Source organism: Serinus canaria, chromosome 6 (assembly GCF_022539315.1).
Source record: "Serinus canaria isolate serCan28SL12 chromosome 6, serCan2020, whole genome shotgun sequence".
Lineage (NCBI taxonomy): Eukaryota > Metazoa > Chordata > Aves > Passeriformes > Fringillidae > Serinus > Serinus canaria.
In genome coordinates this window covers 5,883,795-5,907,601 of record NC_066320.1, presented here as the reverse complement: position 1 = coordinate 5,907,601, position 23,807 = coordinate 5,883,795, and the positions used below count along the sequence as shown (strand labels likewise).

At 38.6% G+C, this 23,807-nt stretch overlaps 1 protein-coding gene across 6 annotated transcripts in view; it reads right to left on the bottom strand.

The window, feature by feature from the left end:
- The window catches only part of RTKN2 (rhotekin 2), a 51,748-nt gene that overhangs the window by 12,003 nt on the left and 15,938 nt on the right, over positions 1 to 23,807 (bottom strand). For 5 of the 6 annotated variants that reach the window (XM_030240956.2, XM_030240953.2, XM_050976592.1 and 2 more), the window contains 8 exons: positions 18,894 to 19,093; positions 17,002 to 17,060; positions 13,389 to 13,442; positions 12,364 to 12,481; positions 10,819 to 11,019; positions 6,106 to 6,200; positions 4,470 to 4,576; positions 3,373 to 3,504 (listed from right to left, as the gene is read on the bottom strand). In XM_030240956.2, coding sequence (XP_030096816.2) covers positions 3,373 to 3,504; positions 4,470 to 4,576; positions 6,106 to 6,200; positions 10,819 to 11,019; positions 12,364 to 12,481; positions 13,389 to 13,442; positions 17,002 to 17,060; positions 18,894 to 19,054 — 927 coding nt within the window. In that variant the 5' untranslated portion in view covers positions 19,055 to 19,093. Of the gene's footprint in view, positions 1 to 3,372; positions 3,505 to 4,469; positions 4,577 to 6,105; positions 6,201 to 10,818; positions 11,020 to 12,363; positions 12,482 to 13,388; positions 13,443 to 17,001; positions 17,061 to 18,893; positions 19,094 to 22,014; positions 22,115 to 23,807 lie in introns of those variants that run through there. The other variant, XM_050976591.1, reaches the window with a different exon arrangement.

Genomic DNA, 23,807 nt, shown 5'->3' with positions numbered 1-23,807 from the left:
CTGCATCCACAACCTCCTTCAACAACTGCAAGACTAAACTGAGCAATGGGATATGAGATACCAGACATTTGGAGATACTTAACTAGCCTGTGCTTTTCCAGTATATTTTCACAGCTATGAAGGCTTTTCCTAAGCCAACCAGTGGGACAAAGTCCTTACTACAGAGAATACAGATATTTTCAGGGATTATCACATTTCCCTGTGCTGCAGTTCCCCAAGACACTCAGTGAATATTCCCCATGTTGCTGGCTCCCCAAAAGCTTACATGGTCCAGAACTGACATCCCTATTCCTCTGCTCCAGCCCAAGGATGAACTCCCTGCTTCCCTGGAAATATGGATGGTTCCCTTGAAGTTACACTGCTGCAACCATCACCACATTTTCCAACAAAATTCTGTACCTGGCCTAACCAGAACAGCTGTACTACCAAGGACTGTCATTCAAGGTAATCGATTTTGTCCCTCTGCTCCTTCCTGATGCATGGGAACACTACATCAGCAGTGCTCCCACGATCCTGTGGGAACTCCTCACCCTGCTCCCCTCAGTGATCAGCACGGGGCACGGAGAGAGCCCTGGGCCTGCCGACTGCAGAGCCCCGGCACAAAGACTGCATGGACAAAATATGCCAGGAAGGAAATTGTGGGACTACAGCAATTTGAAGCAAGATCCCAGAATCCCTCAAGCTTCAAGCACCTATGGCACAAAAAAAGTTTTATAATCTATGAACCAAACACAGCAGATTATGTATTCCAAACACTGAGCAACTAATGTGAACTGCTGGAACATGCAACAATTTACTAAGCTATCATGTGTAGGCAAGGCCTTTATTTTTCATTTCAAATTAAAGAAAACTTGAAAAAAAATCAGGAACTGGCCCATAAAAGATATTTCTTCAAATTGGATTCCAGTAAATTTTCTTTGCTACAGAAAATATCATTTCTCTTTTCCTACTTAGTTGTGCAATATAATATGTTATAATCACATTTAGCTGGAACAATAACAGTAGCACTTGCATAATAGGAACTGCAGAACCATTCTTGCTCAACAGCAGTAGCAGTGAAGTCATCTAAAGTTGAAGTAATGACTTTGCTGGTCTTAATAGCTTCTTCAAGTCTCAATTCAAAGGGAATTGGAAATACAGCTATTGGTGTGAACATTTTCCAGAGAATTTCTCATAAATCCAGATGATTTCATTACTTCTCAGAAAGTATCTTTAAATTACATGTAAAGGATCAACTTCACATTACAAATTAAAATGCCACATATGCAACCCTAAGAGATTTTACTTAGAATGTCTAGAGTTGACGTTCAGTCTCAACTTTCACTTTGAAATTGCTGTTTCTTTAACAACATGTAGCAGACAAGCCCATACGATTAGTCTGCTTTCATTTAATCTGCACGAGAAATTTCATAACAAAGGAATCAAAAAACATCTGCAGGCATTAAGTTATTTTCAAGAGAAACTGTTTAAGTAGTAAAGGATCCAAATATGTTTTCAATAGCATTTTGTTTTTTGTTGTTTTTATTTCCATTGAAGAAGGAAATTCTCACAGTCATTCTCCAGCAGCCTGATATTTTTGTAAAATGGTGTAAGATACATAAATCATGTACCTCTTACATGTTAGCTTTAAGGATACCCTGCAAACATAAGGACAATCTCTCAGCAGTGGCTTATCAAGCTGGATTTTAGGTTCTAAGTGCATTGGTTACTTGAAGGAGAAAAATATCTTAGGACAATATTGTTATTTTAAAAGGAAAAGCAAAATCAGGGTTTAGACTAAAACAGAGAACCCCAAGGAAAGAAACGAGGCAGCCTGATACATAATTTTAAAAAATATTCCTGTCATGTTTTAAAATTATTTAGGCATTCTATAATTTATTAAAGTTTACCATTTCTTAACTGATACTGTGAACAGCTGGAAAACAGATTTATGGCAGAGGCTGACTTAGTGAAATTGAAAGTGACTGAAGAAGTAAACCTACTTAAATATATATCACAATATAAATATTTACTTAATGTAAATGTATGAACAGTTGGAAGGAAAAATAGCACTAGAAAACCAGGTAATTTTATTTAAGGAATCAATTTAAATCTTAGCAATTAAAAAAACCATCCTAACACAAACAGGTCACATTGTTACAACCTATTTAAATGTTTGGGTTCTATAGCAGTCTCACTCTGAATGAGAATGCAGTCACTTCTCCCAGGAACACTCAAGGCACCAGAGCTGATTCTGCTGCTGTAAGAAGCATTCTTTGTCACCCCATGCCCCCACATGTTCCCAGCCACGGCTGAGCCCTGTGCTTGTACCACACAGGCATTTGTGCAGCCATGGAATGAGTGAGGAAAGAGAACTGGTTACAGGCAAACACGGTGGGAGCCAAGGCTCCTGCTGCCCCCAGCAGCCCTGCCTGGAGCCCCCAGCAGGGGGGGGGCTGCCCTGGGCCTGCCTGGCACTCACAGCTCAGCAGCAGAACCCAGAGCAGCCTGTGCTTAACACAGCTCCCAAATGGGTCTGTTCATGGATGTAAGAGGAACCCAGCCATGGTATTGCAAACAACACTTAACTCCTCTGCCCATCCTTATGGGATACTAACCCTTGGTTCCTGCACCAAAACCAGTTTTTGAAAGCATCTGTTCTCTCTAATTCTTGCCATTCTAGAAGGTCATTCCAAAAACATTACTAATTTAAACATTACTTCAGGTTAATTACTGTTTCTTTGGCCAACCAGTAAGCAACGTTTTAAAATTACATTTTAAGCTCAAGGCATGAACAACAGCAATAATATCATCCTAGAGAACAGCGTTTCCAAAGTTATTATGCTCTGGACAAAACCAGCATTAAGAAAAGCAGCTTATTTTAAGGCACTAAAATATTTTGAAAAATTTTCCATTTCTCCTTCTAATTAAGACTGTGGCCAAATAACACGTAACAACAAAAAAGCTTTTGTTAGAATTCCACCTTGCTGAGGACAAAAGTCTACCAAAGCATTGCTAGGGGACTGTAAGCAATACATTTCCAAGGGCTGTCTTATAGAACTGTGATATAAAAGGTTATTAGTTTCCTAGAGAAAAACACCCTCCTTTTTGCCTCTATGCTAACCAGTCTAATGCAATAGAAGGAATTCACATCCACAGCTAAGGAATGTTATGTTCCTGCTGGGGATGTAAATTTCACTGAAAGTACATCCCACCCTCATTCTATCTATAAAGCACTCTTGCATACCAGCAGCTTAGAGCCCAAATGACTGCACATATTTCTTAAACTAAAAAGAGCGTACCCCAAAATAATAAAATAAATTTTAAAACACCCCCCCCCAAAAAAAAAAAATCAAAACAAACAAAAAAAAATCCCCATACAACCAATTTTACCTTGTTGATGGAAACTGTCAATGCTGGCTCCACTTTAGCCTCAATTTCTTCTGGTGAGTAATAACAAAGGAGTTTGCCACCTCTCAGTACACAATACAGCCTCCTCCAGCTTGTTAGACCTCCTACCATTTGCTAAGGGGAAGAAGTGTCAGAAATTGCCAAACATAAACCTAAAACACAACCATATTGCAAGGTCCACACATATCAGCTCTGAGTGATCAAACCTTAGCCACACCGAATTCATTCCTACAACAAAAACTTTCTGTTACAGTACTTTAAAAGGATTCTGGTGTTTTACAGTTTTCACAGACTTGCCATGTGACACTAATAATAAAGAATCTGCTGGTTCACACAGAATGAAATCTAGATCTGGTGTCTAGTATAAAAAAAGAAAGCACCTTTATTAGCTACAGCAATTGCACAATAATAGAAATAAAAAAAAGTATTTCACTTTGGAAATACACAGTACATTCAACAAATTTCAAGCAAAGACATTTGTATAGAATTTCCACTTCCTCAAATGAATTTTCTGAACAGCTTTCATAAAACATAACAGTTTCACAACCAGTTTAAAGCCTGTAATTCAGCACTCCTGACAAATGACCCAGACCCTCTGGCCCTCCACTATCACCTTCTCATTTGCCTAGTTGTGCAACAAACCAAAATACAGAAGTAAAGTGAGTTCACATGAATAATTTCTGAAGGGATGAGTTTAAATACGGCTCAGTTCACCAGCCTGTGATAGAACTCTTGTGGCAGCACAACAAGGGGTACGTACATGGATGAGAGCCACAGGATTACTAGGATTGATGCCATCAAGTAACATTGCAAACCAACTCTGAAACTAGAACTTTACTTGATCTTTACTAACAGCCTATGTCATTCATGCCAAGGAAACATTGATTTCTCCATGCTCAGCCACTGAAGGTACCTTTTGTTAATGTAGCTGTGAGAGAGTTTTCCCCCTTGCTCCAGGCAGAACAGGTAAAGACAACAGTTCTCCACACACCACTTCAGGTAAAAGCAAATGTTCTAACAATGACTCTTAGTGACAGCTTTTAACAGCCCAGGATGCAAACACAAGCAGGTCTTCTTACCTGCTGATTTAGAAATCCTGCCATCATATCCCTGGCCATGCAGGAGGGCTGGACAACTAAACGGCAACACATGTTTCCATACAGGGGTAGCCAAAAAGAGGATTCCTCTAGGGGAAAGAAAAAGGCAAAAGACAGACAAACACTCAGGTCTGAAAAATTGCTCTAAACATATAGTTTAGCTTTCTACATCTGTTTGTACATTAAGATCCTGAGTGTAAATATGCATATTTTCAGGAATGAAATTTAATCCTGTGGGATTAGATTAAAACTGATTTTTAGTTTTCAGGAAATGTTTTTTAATAGAAAAAATTAGTAAATTTCAAAATAATTTCAAGTAAAATTGGTAATATTGCTCTGCAAAAAAGAGTTGTTCTTACATAAAATGTAGCTCATTTCAGAGCTAGAAACTCTTTGAAAGGTAAGTACACTGGCCCTCTCATCTCATGTGATCCCTGAGCCCATCCCATTGTGGCACACAGCTACATTTATACATGAGCACTTTGCTTCAGGTGGTTTCAATAAGGCTTCAATAACGAATTTGTATATACTTTTGCCTTCAGCACTAGAGGAGCATTTAGGGTTCCAAGGAGTTTCTAATGGATTAGAATCACTCAGCTCCACTACAGAAGAGCTCTCTCTCCTATAATTAGAAGTAGGTAATGCAATGTTCCACTAATGTGACTCTGTCTTTGGTCAAGGTTTAGAAATGCTTGTAATGAACCAAAATATCCAGGTATGTCCTTTCTCACCAGACCAGACTAAATTATGTAAATTAATGTCAGAAAAAGGAACTTCAAGAAGAAAGATATAAAGTACTAATAAAGAAAGCCTTACAAATACGAAAGGTACTCAGAATTATTCATCCAACACTTCAAGAAAAAAAAGGCCCATAAATCTTCAAATCTGTACTTATTCAGAATTACTGAAATGTAAAGATGGAAATTCCCTTTGAGGTCAAGTTTACCCCAGTAAATGATTTAAATTCCCAGAAGCAACAGTGAGAGTCCCATGCCTTAAGTTAACAATTAGAGGATGGCTTATGGGAGGGGCTATCCTTGCAGAAAATGATGGACAAAGTACCCAAAAGTGAAAATAACACCATCAGTTGCAGCATAATCAGTCCCCCCCCAGTGTCAGTATTCAGGCTGACTGGCTGACTGCTCCCAACTTGTGCTGCCCCCAAGCTGAAGGACAGCAGCCAGCACAGACTGCGAGCACACACACTTACATCCTGTGTTAAATCTGGGCCTCAAACAATCTCGCCAAAATGAAACCATTTTTCTTCTTTCCTTCTGACTACAGAGGAACAAGCTGTTCTTCATTCTGATACCCTTCCTTGGTTGTGAGGAAGGGGAAATAATTTGTATATAACTACAACTCACATAAGATGGAGATGCAAATGACAGAAGAAACTCCCAGAAGAATTAAATTTTCATCTGGACTTGAAATTTTACTCAACTTATAGTTTATTCAGCTGTGTACAGATGCCTGGTTTAGAGCCGTTAAATATTTTATTAAAGTTGTTCTATATTGAGTATCAAGAAAAATAATCTCTTTAAGCTCTTTAGTTTACAAGACTTTAATGCAAAATGTTACTGGTTTTTTATTTCCTTAAATTGATACCATATGTACTTACCATTTCCTGTAATGGTAAGGTTGTGGGTCCTGAAATTGTCCTCAGCACTTTCCAGCCCCAAAGTGGTGTATGCCAGCAAACTGTACTTTGCTCCACTAAATGTGAAAGAAAAGGCACGTTTAGGACATTTCTGCTTCATGTTGCTCAAGCAGTAATTAAAGGGAGTCTAGACATGCCTCAGAGACCACATTTAGGTACAAGGAAACGGCAAGGTACAGGGCAGGACCTGTCAGTGACCACAGATGGACACCTCCAAACTCTTCCCACACAACTCCTGTGTCTCTGGTTCTCCTTGTAAACGCTGTTCCACAGTCTGTTCCTTTCCCTCCTAGATCCTTATCTCCTGCCCCCATGTGTGTACCTCTAATTCCTCCCACCCCAGGACTTCCAGGCCAATGACATCATTCATTATAACTCTTTCTGTTGCCTCCTCTCTGGGACCTGCTGGCCAGGAGACTTCTCATGTGGTTACTGCCTATGAGCTGGGCTTGTGCTTCCTGAAGAGCCAGCAGCAGCCAAACACAGGCATAACAGGCTGTGCTATCCAAACCCTCTGCACTCTCTGGATGCTCAAACACCTCTCTCCTCTAGTCAGACACCAAGTAACTTTCAATAGTATCACAGCTCTTATTCCTAGGCCTAAAGCAATTAGATTTGGTAATAGGTTCAAAAATTCCTAAAGTTAATGGAACAACTGATGACAAACTTTATCTGAAAATACAGGTTAAAAATTAAAAGGCATTATAATGCTTCTCCATGTTGCTCTGCTCCTTGCTTTGCCTATGCAGACTACACTTTATAAACCAGTTGTTTACATATGTATTTTTAATATGATCCAATAGATTGATTATTTACAGGCAGAAATCTGTGAAGAAATTGTATGGTCAGTTTTGTAGCAGAAAGGATTTCTTTTCACTTATTGGGACTTAGAGGTTTCAGAATCTTTTATCTCAGTTTTGTATTTTGCCTAGGGGAAAAAAGTATCACTCTTACAATTCAGCACAGTGCAATTGTGGAATGCAGTTCTTGGAATAAACTGGTATAAATTTAGTACGTTTAACCTTTTCTCTAAAATACTCATCAGACCAAGTAACAGATTTATAGTCCAGCAGTGCAGTAGGAATTCCACCTGGCTAATGGCAGTTAGGACAAAGTTCACAAGAAAACAAACCCTTCCAAATCACTAACTACTCTCCCCAACAGGATCTAGCACAAGAGCCTTAAAATTTCTTCAGTAATAAGAAAGCTTAGTGGTGTAAAAGCTGAGAAGACACCATAGAACTAAGATCACAAAGAACAGTTTACCATCTTAATACTGCTCAAATTTTATTTTTCTTACTAGCACAGTGGGAACATACAAAGTTTTCAGACCTTTGGCTCTGCAGTAAATAAGGAGAGTGTCTACCTCCCCCTAACCCTAACGAAAGAGGAGGAGGAAAAGTAGGAAGTTTGTTAGAGGGGAGGTGTGTTACATATCTGTCTCCAGGGAACAAAGAGAAAATTAAATACAATATAACATCCTGGGCGAAAAACCACTGCCATGAAGCACTTCAAGAGGGAAATCTGAACAAAAACCCATCAGCATTTGTATATATTCCCTGCTAAACTGTTCCTTAACAAAAGATTCTCCACTGATTATGTTTGACCAAGCAGTTGAGCAATGCATTACCATTCTATTTAAAGCATACCAAAAACTTCAGTTTCTTCTCACAGATAAAACTGCTGTGCTGATTCTAAAGTTACTTTTTTTTTCTAAAGCATGACTAATTACCACAACAACGTTGCCAAAAAAAATAGCTACTTCACTTTTAAAATATTCTCCACAGTAACATTTTCATTCTAAAATACAAGTCATTCCTTTCAGGCAGCTGCAATATAATTTAGGAAAGTTTTATCTACAGATATTTTTCAGATTTAACTGGCTAATCAGGATTGTTGACTGTGTTTTTCCTTTGCATTTCAGGGAATTAGCTAACTACCTTAAATGGCAGTTTCTTTGTATAACAAAGAATAATCTGCCTGCTGCATCTCATTCAGTACTTTGCATATCTGTAGTATTTTTCCATGTAACAACTTCATTAAAAACACCCCAAGCAGCTCCTCTCCACAACATGTCTGTGGCAAAGGCTCATTGTTGAATCTGTTTACTGATCAAGAGACAGAGGCACCGAAGTTTCCACACAAATCTGGGTGTGGGAAGGTGTAACTATAACACCCTATCAATGTATGTTAATTAAGACATCTTCAATTCCAGAATCTATTCCCAAATATTAAACCCAATGTTAGAAAACCCAGTCTTAGTTCATTCATTCAATGTGAGTGAAGGAGTGAGTGGAAGACTTGTGAGGTAAAAAAAAATTTAAAAATTTCAATATGCTCCATATTCAATCAGATTAATTAAATAACAGAGGGTAAAACCAAATATAACCTTCAGGTGCTAACAAGAACCCAACCATAAAAGTGAGGCCACCAGATTAGACTGTGTACTTCCCGCTAAATATCACTGGGGATTTGCCAAATCAAACACAGGACATGGAAGCTGCTGCACCTTCAGTCTAGTGGAGGACAATACATCAAACAACAACCAGGGCCTGCACAGGCCAGGTCAGCAAACCAGTAAACAGCACTTGAGGGACACTCTCCAGTGATTGATCCAAAGAGCAATCTGGTTACACTGTAATTTAATAGCAAAACTGTACTAAAATTTTTTTCTTCTATGAAAAATGTAAAAACAAAAAAAAGTTAGGCTAGAATTGAAAAGCTAAGCAGGCAAAAGACTGTATAGAAACTAAATGAGGGATAATAAGAGAGAATATCAGTATATTTCAAATTAACTAATTCAGCAACCAATCAAGCCCTTTGTCACTAAGCTTTTTCAAGAAGTTCCAAGTCTGACAGTTCCCTCACTAACCAGTGATTTCTAAGCCAACAAGTTTGAAACAGAGGGATCACAGAGTTTTTGGGAAATGGAGAATTTCACTCATGTGTGCATTGGAAAGAAAAAGGCTTGTACAAATGAAATCTACAGAGAAAAGGTGTTCGCATAATAGAGAAAGTTCACTTTTTTGTTGCAGTTTAATTTCCCCTGCTGGACTGGTAAAACTCTCTGGGAATACTTGAAAGATCTCTTGTAATCTTGCAGTCTCTTCCCTTTTATAAGGGCTACATACCAAGGTCTAACTAATATAAATCCTTGGGGGAACCTATAAAAAAATTGACAACTTATTTTCTGCCTATAATAACCCATTTCTTTCCAAACAACTATTTTAATCACCCAGCAATGCCATCATTTAACACTTCATTGTTCATTTAATTGTGTTAAGAAAGTAATAGTCACTGTGAGATGATTATCTACAGTAGAAACAACAAACTTCCAAGATGGAGGGAAGGAAAATTCAATTGAGAAACCAAAAGCAAAACCCAGGGGAGGAGGCAGCTGTTTAAATTGCCTACTGGTGCTTTTTCCTTAAAAGACAGGCAATCTATACTGAAGCAGAGAAGCCAGTGGTTATATCTAATTCAAACTGTGTCTAATGATAGTGTCTCATGGCTCAGCTGAAGCTGGTGGAAAGCACAACCACCTGACATGATGCAGATTGAAAAATGCATTGTCATTAGGTGGAATCCACTGGAAAGTCAGTGATAAAATTTGTTTTGCTCTGTGGATAAGATGTCTTGGATGTCTATTTTTGTCAAACAGAAAAATCAGTTTACAGTTATTATCAGTTCAACAAAGATAGAGTATGCTTGAAAGCTTCCTTTTAAAATCCCAGCAAATAGATATATGAAACTAGACTAAGACTAAACACCTAGCAAGAATTAAGCATTGATTCTTTACTGTCAGCTGCCGAAAAAAAGGAATTACTTGGAAAAATTTATTTCTAAAAAAATATAAAACAATAAAAAAACCCCAATGCTATTAATATTTGCAAATTCAGTATTTGTCCTGCTTAAATCCCAATGAAATTGAAGTAGCTGGAAAATATTAGTAGGCAGTTAATTTTTAAAAGGAAACAGGTAAATTATTGGGAAAAGCACTTATGCTTATGAACACTGAAAACCAGTAAGTCATTTTAAAATGTCCTGTGCTAAAGTCAATTCAGAAATCTCCTGCTAAGTAGCCTGTAACTATAAAGTGCCTTTGGCAGTGCAGAGTTTTAGTGAAAAGCTGGCAAGTGGAATTAGGGAAGAGGGTACAGGAGGGGTTTCTCCTGACTACATACACACCTTTTCCTATTTCACACAACTTGACATGTGTAACTTTTACACATATATCTACCTGTTAAGTATGAGCAACACTGGCTAGGTGCAAAAATAGTATGGGGGAGGAAGTAAACAGGGAAGGGGGAAGGAGAAGAGGTACATGGACAGAGAGTCACACACAGACTGTACAAGCTCAACTTCCTCTAGAGATCAAACTAAAAATATTATGGAGTTTGCAAAGAACAGTGGATTTACCAGCTGGTTGGCTGTGGAGCACAAAGATAAAGGCTGCTTGTGTGTTTCAAGATCAGAACCAGGCCCCAAGGCTCAGCTACATGGTTGGAATTCACACCTACTTTCTCATTTCCTATTTAAAATGTAAATTTTTGTTCACTTGGGCAAGTAGAGAAAAAAACAGTTCCTTGGCAGTTTGCCAAAAAGTTACAATTATATTTGGCCTATTTCTATTTTAAAAGCTAAAAAAACAGAACATCAATATATGTGGCTTACTGGATGACTGGGTCAGCAGGCAAAAGGGGTTCAGTGCTGTCTTCTTCCAGTGTAGCTTTGAGTTTCTTCCCTGTAGCTTTGCTGAGGGATGTTTTAAGTTTCTTTGCCAGTTTCTTAGGAGTGTTTGTTATACATAAAGACTCCTCTGTACAGCAGCTATACACTTCAACCTTCACCTGGAAATCTGGGCTTGCTTCATCACTGAAGTGAGGGAGGAGAAAATTTCAGAACGCTTGTTAACAAACTGTGTATGGAGCCAAGAAATGCTGCTGCTACTTTATAGATTAAATAATATATTTCTAATCAAGGCAAGCAATGCCATAACATTCAGGCACAGATATACATTAATATGGAATTAAGGACTAGAGTACACAGCAGTAACTTAGTACCGGGGTCATGAGATGGATAATTGCAGCATGAACAATTACAAACAGGAAATTCAACATTTAGGTTAAAAATGGAAAAAAACACCCACGTTATGGAAATACACAGGCAAGACATTCAAACACACTTAAATCTGCCCTCTACTGTTACACAAAAATCACATGATTGAAAACCTATCCCTGCCTGTGGTCCTAAGTTAGACTGAACTGTTAAAAAGATATCTTAGCTGCACCTCATCCCCTTCAAATTACTGAAAAAATGCTATCTAATAAAATCTGTAATTTAGAACTTAACTACCTACTCTGCATCCTCTGGCCCACAACCTTTCTCAGTTTTCATTTCTACTGATTCTCTTGTTCTCAAGCTTAGTCATCAAGCCAGAAACCTAACCTCATCTTTCAGATACACATCATGTCATTACACACATGCCATAATGAAATCATTCCGAAAGCTTTTGCATTAAGTCTTTTTATGCCTTGTACGATACAAGGCAAGTTAGAATGCCTTTTCTGTTTTTGTTGCAGTGCTTCACAGAAAATTATAATGGTTAAGTCTCATAATTTTAAGCAGCAGATTTAAATCTTTATCCCCACTCTTAACTTGAATGGGTGTTTAAGAGAGTTTAAAATTTGATTTAAACTCAGTTTTCAGGATCTTGATTTAAAGTTATTAGTAGTTCTAGTTTTTCAGTCAGTCTTCCTCAGAAAACAGACTCTAAATTGTTGATATAAAAGGCAGGGAGTGGAGTCAAGCACATGCTCAGGTAGGCGTAACAGACATGAGGTGTTACATGGGGAAAGAGACTGTAACCTGCTGGACAGATAACATTTACACCTATAATGTCATAATGCTTTCAGGTTTTAGCAATAATTTAATGCTGTCCATAAGATGTAAGTTTATCTTTTTATATAAAGAAAAATGCTTCAGCAGGGCAAAAATAAAAAAAAGTACAAATCAACTGGCACATCTACAACCAGCACCATTTTGTACACAAAAACCAGCCTTCCAGAGATGGGGATCCTCCACCCACTAAAATGAACTGATTCCTTTGCCCACAGCAAAACCTAGTGGACCTCAGCCTATCTTATTCATAATCACATCCACCTGCAAAAGAAAACAGCAATATTTGTACTTCATTCAACAGAAGTAAATTATACTCACAATATGGTTACATTTTCAAAACAGATATCTGTTATTGCTTCATCCACAATAGTCACCTCAGTATCAAAAACCTCAGCTCCCATTCTGAACAAACAAAACACTGCATAGCGCTGTGATTCTGGAGAGAGTCACAGAGAACTTTTATCAGCCACAGTGCATGTCACAATACTAAACACTGACAGTAAACAAAACTATTCAAAATGGTAATTCAGACCTCTAAGGAATTGCCCTCAAATTCTTCCCATCACAAATTTTCATCATAGGATTTTATGATAATTGACCTCTATAGGTAGAACAACATACAAAAAGGGGAAAAAATGCCTACCTCTATTAGAAGGGGAAAAAAAGTTGAGTAATCAGGTATAGCATCTGCTAGCAACTTCAAGAACTTAAGTAAAAATATAATTTTGTTTAGTAAAATTGACTTTACACCAAAAAAATAACATTTGATCCAAAGTCTGTATCATTTTATGAATGTGCTACATAGGATTAGGATATTTTGCTATGCTTTGCATCTCTGACCCTATTGAAAATCAAAGTAAAATCAATGCCAGGTGACAGCTGGAACAGATTTAGGATTAATCTCCATGACACAGCAAAATGCATGTACTTGAAGGCTATCCAATAATACCCTCAACACCAACAGTCAAGTTTCATTTAGATTTCTCATTGGAAACAGCCTCCAATATACTCTCTCAAGTGCAGACAAGACATAGAACAATGTGTTTAATCAGAAGTTTCTCAGTTAACCATTTAATACAACATTCTTCTGTTGCTTCCTCTGGAATTCTTCCTCAGGTGGACTCTTTAGAGTAGGATTTAAACACAGAACCACAGGACTTTGAACTAGCTCAACTAGCTACAACCAGCAACTTCAAGTTACAATCATTTACACAACAAAGAGTAAAACACAGACCTAATGAAAGGTCAAAAAAGGGGTTGAAATGAGTATGAACTTCTTCATTCAGTTTAAATTTACAGGCATAAGCAATTGCTATCAGAGTAATTAATTGCATCTTACATACTTTCTTTTTTGTTGAAGTGGTCAGAGCCTTTCCACATTAATGGTATTCGAATATCTAAAGGGGAAAAAAGAAGGAAGGGGGATTAAGTTATAGTCAATACTGCAGATCTGTGATCAAAAATTACAAAAAGTGTGTTGTTTCTTTTTCTGATGTTCTGGTGGTAACAGGGCCTTCCACCCAAAGAACAGCATAACTATTCCAAGATAATTATCCACATCAAAAGAAAATACAATAATTAGTTCAACTTGAAGTGTCATTTCTGTTTAGAAATTATGCAGGAATAAAGAATATTTTAAATCTCATTTGAAAGTACCTGAAATAACATTTCAGAGAAGCTGTGTAACAATAGTTCTGAGAAGTATTCTCTGAGCCCATTATTATGCATAGATGTAAACCAAAATCCTGCTTGCCTAGTGCTAAAAACCACTCATCCCACTGCAAGAGGAAAACCTTCCTGTTTTAATAAAAGACTGGGATACTATACTGCAAACACTTCAGTCTTGTTTTGCTAACCACAGAGAAAATACCACTTGTAATCACATTCCCAGTGAGAATTGTCTTAGTCAGCATAAAGAGTTTAGAAATCTTTTTTATTTTAACACAAAAATATCCTTCTACTTCAGAACCACAGTAGAGAGGCAATTACAAAGCCATTATTTTAAATCATGCCTGTCATTTCAATATTAGGAAAGTAGTTTTTTCACTAAAATTTCCAATTTATCTACTAAACTCAACATAGTACTAAGTGACATTTTCCTCCAGGTTAGAGAACTCAGATGAAGACTTAATGTTTTTTATTAGTCCCCTGTTAAAAGACAAATGCTGTGAGGGCTTTATAAATCCAACAAACCTGACTTCTGAAGTACAAGGGTGCTGTTCAAAAGTATATGCAATATATTAAGTGACACATGATGGCAGCAGTGAACAGCATGAACACAATTGTCTTGTGACAAAAATCTTCAATATTATTGTAAAGAAGCATTGCTGACTCTAGTGTTGTCTTCATATAAGAATGATGGAAAAATCCACATTCATTATGCTAAGATGCAAAATGGTGCCAGTATTTTGGCATCAGATTGTCATGTATTCCTACAGGGGTTTACCCACAAAACTTGTTAAGTGAAATCACATATAGTCACTCTGTCTCAGAAGGTAACTGAAAAATTCAAACTTCAGTTAATTTTTATTATGAGACAGCTTATTATAAAAGTGATTTCAGTATTGAAACTTTCAAATTCATCTATTTTTAAGTGTTCATGAAAATGAATGAACTTTCAAGTGAACCACCAGCATACAGCTTTAGACTTCTAACTTCCTAAAAATCAATACATCACCATATTCTGAAACTGCCTTTCACTTCTAAAGATGCATTTGCATAGCAAGCATTTCTAAAAATAGTGGGCTTTACATAAAGAGAAATAGTTTTATTAAAATCATTACAGAAGTCTCTCTTAAACTTTAAAAAGATATACATATTTATCTTTGTCAGAGACAAAGCACAGAACGTTTCTTTCCTAAAATACAAAGGTCTCAAATCTATATTCATATGTGAAAACAAATAAAAGCTTTCTCTATCTTTAATCATAGCAAACTCTGAATGAAAATTTTAATGCGCTCAATAGACCTTGTTAGCAATTAGAGTAGTAGATTAAGGATTACTTCTGTATGCCACTTTCAATATCTTGCTAGCTGAAAAATTTACACCTTGGTCAGAAAATCATCAGGGTATAGACAATCAATCCTGGAACAAGTTCAACATGATACCTGTAAATCAGCTTTCAATTCATTCTTGGACTGAAAGAGCTGTCATTTATCAAAAACAAAGATCAATTTTCACACCCCTTAATTTCAGTTACCATTAGCTGTAAATCTCTGTGGATGCAAACTAGATACATTCAAATACTGGAATTAATCAAATTTAAACCAAATGATTCCTTTATAAAATTACTTTAAATTATGAAAATGCTTTTTCATCAATATTCAATGTATTGTCTTCTGACAAAAAAAAAAAAAGGTACAATAACATAATTTACATAATTTATTCAGAAATATGGGGGGTAAGTAAAAATGTTAGAAGTGTGAAAAACTGTGGATTAAGGAATGCACTTCCCACACAGTATCTGACATAGCTGTTTTCTGTAGGAGCATATTCCTCAGTAGTCCTGCATAGTTGTTCTCAAACTTTTGCAGTTGGTCACGATTGCCCTACTTTTTTGGTAATCGTCATCTGGCATGCACTAACTATATGACACACTAATAAATTTAAAAGTGGATGGATTGCTGAGGGTAGAAATTCAGGAGTTGACCCATAGAAAGAATAAATCAGCAGAGGCCAAGAACAACATTTAGGCTTTTCTGCTGTAAACTGGACCTGGCCAGGCTTCCTGACACAAGTATCTGAAGAGGAACAAGGCATGGCAGCAGCCAGCACTCCCACGCTGGACTGCACAGAGAGGCAGTTGGTTCTTCCTCCACTTCACCTTGATCTCTGCCACACTTCTGAGGACATAACCTCCAGTTTTGAGAGCCATGTGTTGGTAACAGTGCAGAATCATTAACAGACAGCACCAAATACAAAGTGGTGTATTTCACCCCCATGGTCTTATCCATCAAAAGAAACAAGGTAAACCTTTCATATCCTGAGCAAGTTTTCCATACTAAAATCAGAGTTCTTAAAAAATTCTGATTTTCTAAAGATAGCAGAAGTGTATTATATGACCCTAAAGTCTTCACTGCAGATAGTTCTCCAAATTTGAAGAAAGGTGCAACCGCAGCACAGACAGGCAAACAGATGCTTTCATCCAACTACCATAAGGAGGAAAGACAGATACACATTCTGCAAACAGCTGTGCTGGCAAAAAACATTATTGAACCATGTGCTCATCACTCTTCTCCTACTAGAAGTTACCTAGCTTAAAGAGATACCAAAATATGCAGAATCAACTGAAACAGTTTCAGTAGCGAGCTGTTCTACACTATTTTATTCTTAATGAAGCAGGTCAGAGAGCACAAAGAGATCTGTTAGCAAAGCTGGCAGAACAGCCACAGGACTGCTGAATGCAGTAACATCCACTACTGTCACAGGCAAACAAAACAATAAATCTGCTGAAGTTTGAGAACAGGCTAGAAAACAGCCCACTAGGAATGGCTGTTAAATGTTATTGTTACTAGCCTGCATTGAAGCCATACCACTACACCTTTGCTGTAGTAATGTAATCTGCATGGCCTAAATAACATTTGCATACTAGTTGTGATTCTGCTCCCAATTTGTTAGACATGCCATGTACTATCACTTCAAATCTGCCGTTGTTGGGGAGAAAAAAAGTTTTCAGCTCACTCACACTTATTTAGCTTTGAAATGCATTCAATGTTTAGTGGCAAACAGAAAAGAAGTATTTCCCTCTGTGGAATGCCCTGTGAGTAAAATGGAAATAGAGGGCAGGATCTTCAAAAGCCCATGTGCAACTTAAGCACAAGTCCCAGCAGCATTAGAGGATTGATGGCTCTGAACCACATTTACACTCAAAAATACAATCTTTTCTGTATAGTTTGTATTACAAGACACTGTCCAGCTAATTAGCTCCTACAATTAAGTGACTACCTGGCATCCTACCTGATATAGCAACCCTTGCTCTGCATGCTGTCCGGTCTTTTGTCCCATTTTCTGAAGACCTCCAAAAAAGAAGAAAAGAAAAAAGGTTTTTGAGATCTGCATATTTAGATATCTAAAACTCAACCCTTTAAACACGAAGAAGTGTCAGGATTTTCGTATTATAGCTCATTTCAAATGCCTTTCTCTAAAGTTAATTTTGGAATCTCTGGTTTAAGATATGAGTCATTAATTTCTTAAGCATAATCTGTAAGGAAGGTACACCACTATTTTTTAAAATTCCCTAGAAGACTTTACTCCAAAGTAAAGTCACATACACATCTTCCTTGTCTTTTCCAGCTGCAACAGGATCAAATACATTATCAATTTTTGCCTTCTGTATATGTCAATGAGGATGCAACTTAATTTATTGGTTCTATTATTGTTTAAAGAACAAATTAATAAATTAAAAATTATTTTATAATTTTAATAAAATTAATTAATTTTAATAATAAAATTAATAAAATGAAATTTTATTAATAAAATGACAATAATAATATTATTAATTATTATTTTATTATTAATAAAATGAAAATTTCTAGCTGCTAGCACTCACAGATGACAGATCCTAGAATTTTCTCTCTCTGGAACGATTAAGTCTTAAACAAATTCCAGTCTGAAGCAAATATCAAAAGAAAAAGAACTCCAAATGGACTATCAACTACCAAAAATGTAATTTAAATGATAGAGAAACAACTCTGTAGCATATATCTCTTCTAATGACCTCCACAGACATTTCAAGTACCCCTGAAGACAGAAATCCAAGCAATGCATGGCAGTCACAAACCAAGTACACAATACAACTGTTCAGATACATGTCCAAATATCCCTGCTCTGTTCTGGACATGTGTCACCACCATTCTGTGCTCACTGACATCAAAGACAAGGAGTTGAGTAAATCAGCACATATACACACTTGATATTATTCCATCACTAAAAACATAAATATAAGATGAATCACTGCAAAACTCCTTATTTTATTAGGAAAAAGCAATACGAATGCAATAATTACATAATACCACATGTATTATATGCCAGTTTTCAAAAGCAGCTTCAGAATAGTGGACAGAAAACACTGTTCTTTCTTCCAACATATTTCTCCTATAAGGGAACATTTCTGAAACTGAAAAGTAGTGGACCTGCTCCTACAGATACAATTAACTGGAGCCAAGCATGTACTCACAGCGTTTCTACACTAAACTGCAATATAATATTTCAATAAATTACTAACCTGAGAGCAATACTGTCTCTGCACCAAGATTCTCGGCATTGCACCCCAAATCAATTCCATTTAGACCAAAACTTTGTAGCATTATTCAAATAAAACACACATACTTTAGCTCCTTCAAGAGTTATAAGGTGAGAATATTTTCAGCTGCTTTTCTTCCCATTGAGTGCTGCATTTATCACTTCACTGTAGTTAACACAAGCGGCCAGCAGAGGGTACCAATTAACCGTGATGGGGCCATTATTAAAGGACCCTTGATATCAATAGAAAGAATGAAAAATACAAATAGCTGTATTCTCTCTTGGATAGCCTTGTTTTGTCCCATCAGACCTGGCAAGGTACCTTTTTGTATGCTAAGGGTGATCAAGAAAACATGTCCATTGTGATATGTGATACTAAATTAATGTCAAAAATAAAACCTACCCAGGAAAATATGACTTGTATTTAATTTTCTAAAGCAAAGAGAAGATAATGGAATTATTTTATAATGTAATGCTCTAAGGCAGAAGTAATTTATGTTTAGGAGATAAGGAAGGATTTAAATCCACATTCCTAGACAGACTACTAAAACTCATGCAAGTAAATGCCTGCTTCATCCTGCTCCCTCTGAATTTGATCTGTTACTCACTGCTCCTCAGTGCTGCTCGGGCTGGGCTCCTCCTTTGGGCCCCGCAGCTGTGCCCTGTAGGCCCGGATGCGAGTGTTGCAAACCATCAGGCTCTTCACAGCGCGCAGGAGCTGCTCCTTCTGCGTGCTCACTGCCAGCAGCCTGCAGATTCCTTCTCTCATGCGGACCTCAAAGTTGATCTTCTCTTGGGTGTCACATTCCTAGAGATGCAAAAAAAACAGGATTAAACTAAAAATTAACTAAGAGTAGTCTCAATTTTTAAATCCTCTGCAGTTGGAGTAGAGAACTCTAGGTTTTAATTATGCACAGGTACTGCAATTGTTACTGAATGCAGAATGGTGGTTCTCTCTTTAGGAACAAATGAGTAAAACATGGGTAAAACAGATTTACTATATCCATTATACATGTAAAGTCCAAACCAAAATTTATTCACTCTACCATCTGAAAGTTACTAAAATTTGATGTGCCTCCATGTGTCATTCATAGAATAATAACATATGGTCCTAGAGAGGGCTAACTGAACAAAGCTTATAAATTAACAACTCACTTTTAACAGTGACCCATACTAAAATACATTTTAAATGAAGAAAATGTCAGAAATATTTTAAATCAGAAACTCAATCTCATCACTTCTTCAGCTGTCTGAGAAAGTCAAGAAAACCTGGTTTTTTCAGTTATGGTTGATAAGAAATTCAGATAACAGCAGAAGCAAAAAAAAAAAAAAAAAAAAAAAAATGGAGACTGATCCCAATACTTAACTGCATCAGGCCATGAACTGAAAAGTCAAACAGCTGTGGTGGCTTCAAGACTATACAGGCATCATGTCAGGCACACTTTTCATTGATTGAAACAGTGAAGTAAACTAAACATGGCTGGCAAGTCACTGGAATTCACCATCACTGCATTTTGAAGGAGTGGGGTTTTTAAGGTTTTATAAAAACTGCTGAGAAGTCAACTTTTTCCTGCAGCTTTCATAGAAAACATTTATAAATGTGCATTATTCCTCACTGGTGACTTCAAAGAGGTCAATCCACACCAGGCCAGGAAATAATTAAGGTGAAGGACCAAAGACTGCTGTCTCCCAAAGGCCCATTAGATGCCACTGATGACTGATACACATTACTTTGTTTTGTGGTCATCCCTGGCAAAACCAAATATTTCTGACACATGAAGAACAGAGTGAATAACAGAATGTTGTCATGGTATTGCAGGATTGCATTGCAAATACTTTGCAGGCCAGTGAAGAGTGACGCTTTCTCATTACTAAACAAGAGCACCTCTACTACCTCTGGAATTAACAAATTCATGGTTGTTTGGTGGTAAATAGCTACCAAAGCTCACATCAGAGATATTTTCCATAGAAGTTCTCTACAGCTGATACATGAAAGCCTGGGACCCCGTATGGTACCACAGACTACCCCCTTTTTAACCCTCACAGGTTTGCTTTTTAAAGTTTCAATCACAGCTGGAAGGAGATAAAGCAGGGCAACAACATCCCTGCATTCTCAGCACCTGCATCTTTATTTTCACTTTTTCTTAGGCCTCATCCCAGAAAAGAAAACAAAAAATAAAAAAACAAACACACAAAAAAAAAAAAAGGAGAGCAGTAAATAGCTTTCATCCATCTTCTTTTCTTCTGAGTCAAATTTTACATGGCTATGAAAACCTAAGCAAGGTCCACACCTGTACCTAAGACATAATTACTTATTCTCTGAACCTAAACTAATAGCGGCTACAAAGCTCCAAAGAATGAGATCCTACTTCCCCCTAATAATTCCCAAGACAGGAACAGGCCTCTGCAGTGCCCTGGCTCCTCTCCACATCTATCAACTGTTACAGAATTACAGTGAGGAAACAAACATTCCTATCTGGGGCATCTGCATGTATCCATACTAGGTTTCAAGAACTGCACAAAGCATCCAGTCCACATTACATCTCAGCCAGGTTCACATAAAATATTCTGGACTAGCAGTAGATGGCTGTTGGGCCATAACTTAAACAACCACACTATATAAATCTCATCTGAAGGAAGGATTTAGCAGTCTGATTTGGGAATGTATAAAGTTCTTTGTGCCTACCAAAAGAGATTGGTCAGCTTTTTCTCCCCCCTCATTCTGTCTAAAAATACAGGCACACCATCTGGACTTGGAGGAATGACACAGCACTGTATTGCCATATGCTGTCTACTAAAACACCGTTTCCCTTGTGAGGGTCATCCTTCCCCCACCAACGGCAGCACAATCCAGACGAGATTATTAACAGCTGCTGGGATTTTCAACCCCACACTCAAACTTAGGAGCTACATAAGCAAGGCTTCTAAAAAGTGTCTTTGAATTCCCCACCTAAGTATGCTCAGTATAAGAAATTTCTAGTATTAGAAAGGTAATGCAGTTGCAAAACAAACAAAAATAACAACAACTGAAAAAAAAATTATACGGATACTGCTGAAGGTAGGACAGATAGAAATTTTAGTTCATTTAATGGGAAACTTCATCACAGGCTTTCAGAATCTTATTCCAAAGTACACTTCTGATTTACTGCCACAGTGGTTTACACCTAAACCCTAAATGTCAAAACCCCGTAAGTATAGTGTATCTTTTTAAAGTAAGCAAGTAGCCAGGCAGTGGGTACTCTTCTAGAACAGGGGCTATGAAGTCAAGACACCAGCTTGGGCATTTTGCAGTTGGAAATAGAAAGAGCATTTGCTGCAATTGACAGACACAGTTTCACAGACATTCCCGAGCTCAACTTATTTGGGTTATTAAGTAACGCGAAGTGTAAAAAAACCCCTCACGAATCGGAAAACCGAGAAAGATTAAAGAGGTGCACGGGAGCAGCTCCGAGAGCTTGCGGCGGACAGCGTGAGCGGGGGCCCAGCTCGGCCCGGCCCAGAGCAGCCGCCGCGTCCCCCGGCGGGGTCCCTCAGGAGCGCGGCGGCACCACCGCCGCCACCCGGCCACGGTGCGCGGGCAGCCCGCGGCCCCCACAGCCCCGAGCTCGGACACAGAGCAGCTCCCGCCCCCCCGGGCCGCCCGCAACCGGGCACCGCCCGCCACACCGCCCCCAAGGCACCCGAGAGTGCGGACCGGACCGGGTCTGCCCTGCCGGCCCTGGCACTCACCGGCCCCGCGGCGCCCGGCCCGCCGGGCTGCTGCCGCCTCATCATCCTCATCCTCCTCGGCGGCGCCGCCGTTCAAACCTCCCGCCCCACAACGGCCGCGGCCGCCCCGCCCCCGGCCCCAGCAGCGCCCCGCGGGACAGCGGCCGGCCCGGCTCGCTGGGAAAGCTGTAGGTCCGCCGACTGCTGCTGACGGCAACGCTAACCCCCTCGTGTTTAGCCACAACAGCGAGTGCTAGTAATAAAAGGCCAGGACAGCGCCTGTCTTGGCTTCTTCCTTCCCCGTTAATTTACTTTCCTGAAACAGGCCGGTGCCGCCTGTTTCTGATGAGTGCTCTTACGGGGTGCTGCTCATGGCACCAACCACTGCTGCCCCAAATCATGCCATGAATTCTTAACCGTGTTCTTGGCTTCCTGCCGTTCATCTAATAACGCATCTTTAAAACGATGGTATTTCAATAACTGCACTAGTAGCACGTATTGTTAAAACTATACTGTTATATACTGAGTAAAAGTGCATTAATTATTCACTAGATTGACTGGAGAGGAATGGGAGTAATATCTCTCATTTCTGCTGCCAGTTTTGCAGCTCTGTTTGTCTTCAGCAGATGAAACAAATGAGCCAAATAGTGTCTCCCATCCATTCCTCATCCCTGATTTCTTGGCTTTCCTCTCTGAATTCCTCCTTGACAGGTGATGGTCAGAAGCACAGATCCTCATTGCTTTGCACAGGGTTGTCAACATTTGTGGGAAGTAAAATGTGCTGGAATGAGTGAGATATACAGTGTTGCTAACAGCTTTCTATAGAAGACAGAAGTCTCCAGGCTAACATATGCTTATTTAAAATATAAGAAAATGCAGTTAGAAGGGAAAAATTTTAAAGCCTTATTGCTTCATCAGGATTTCACATAGGTGCTCAGCAGTTCAGCTGGACCGCTGACATTTACAGTTGGGGCACAAACACAGTGGGCTAGCCTTTGAGGAAAATCATGAACTTCTGGACCAAAAGTATGCATTCCTTGGTGCAAGGCAGAGGGCAGGGAGCTCTGCTTCCCTCCAGAATGCTCATTTCACCTGGAGGCAGAGATGGCAGAGGCAGCTGTTCCGGAGTTCCCATCTCCATCTTGGGTCATGTTTCTTAGGGCAAGGAGAGGCATTCAAATATTCATTAAATACCTTCATACCATCCTGAAGTTCTCTGCATATCACTGGCAGAGCACATGCCACAACCAGGAAGCCCCAACCTGTTGCATACAGTAAAACCTTACAAAATAAGGACCTTATTACCCTTGTAAAATCATGGCTCAGGCCTGTAACTTCAGCTGAATAGGACAGGACTATGGGAAAGTGACTCAGTTGAATTAGAGGTAGAAAAACAAATTCTATAACCATTACATGTTCATAATGTGGCTTATGGTGGCTGGTTGGATTACATTTGTTGTGCTTAATTAGAATGTAACTGATAAAGGCCTAACTGCTTTAAAAGGCCTGGGTTTTGCAGCAAAGGGCTCTCTCTTGCACCTGGCCTGGGGAGTCTGCATCACTCTGCTTTGTAACACTACCCCAGGTTATATATTTATGGATGCCATCTTTTTTCCAGTTGTTTGGATATTCCCTCCTGTTCTTTAGGTACTGTGACTTTTCCAAAAAGTCTTTGTCCAGTTCATTCAGTGGAGAAATCCCATCAAGGAGCCAAAAGGCTTTTGCTTAATCAAGGTATGATACTTAGAGCTGCATATGGACAGCCAATATATCTAAGAGTGAGCTTAAGGGAGGTTTAAAGGGAAGTCTCCACC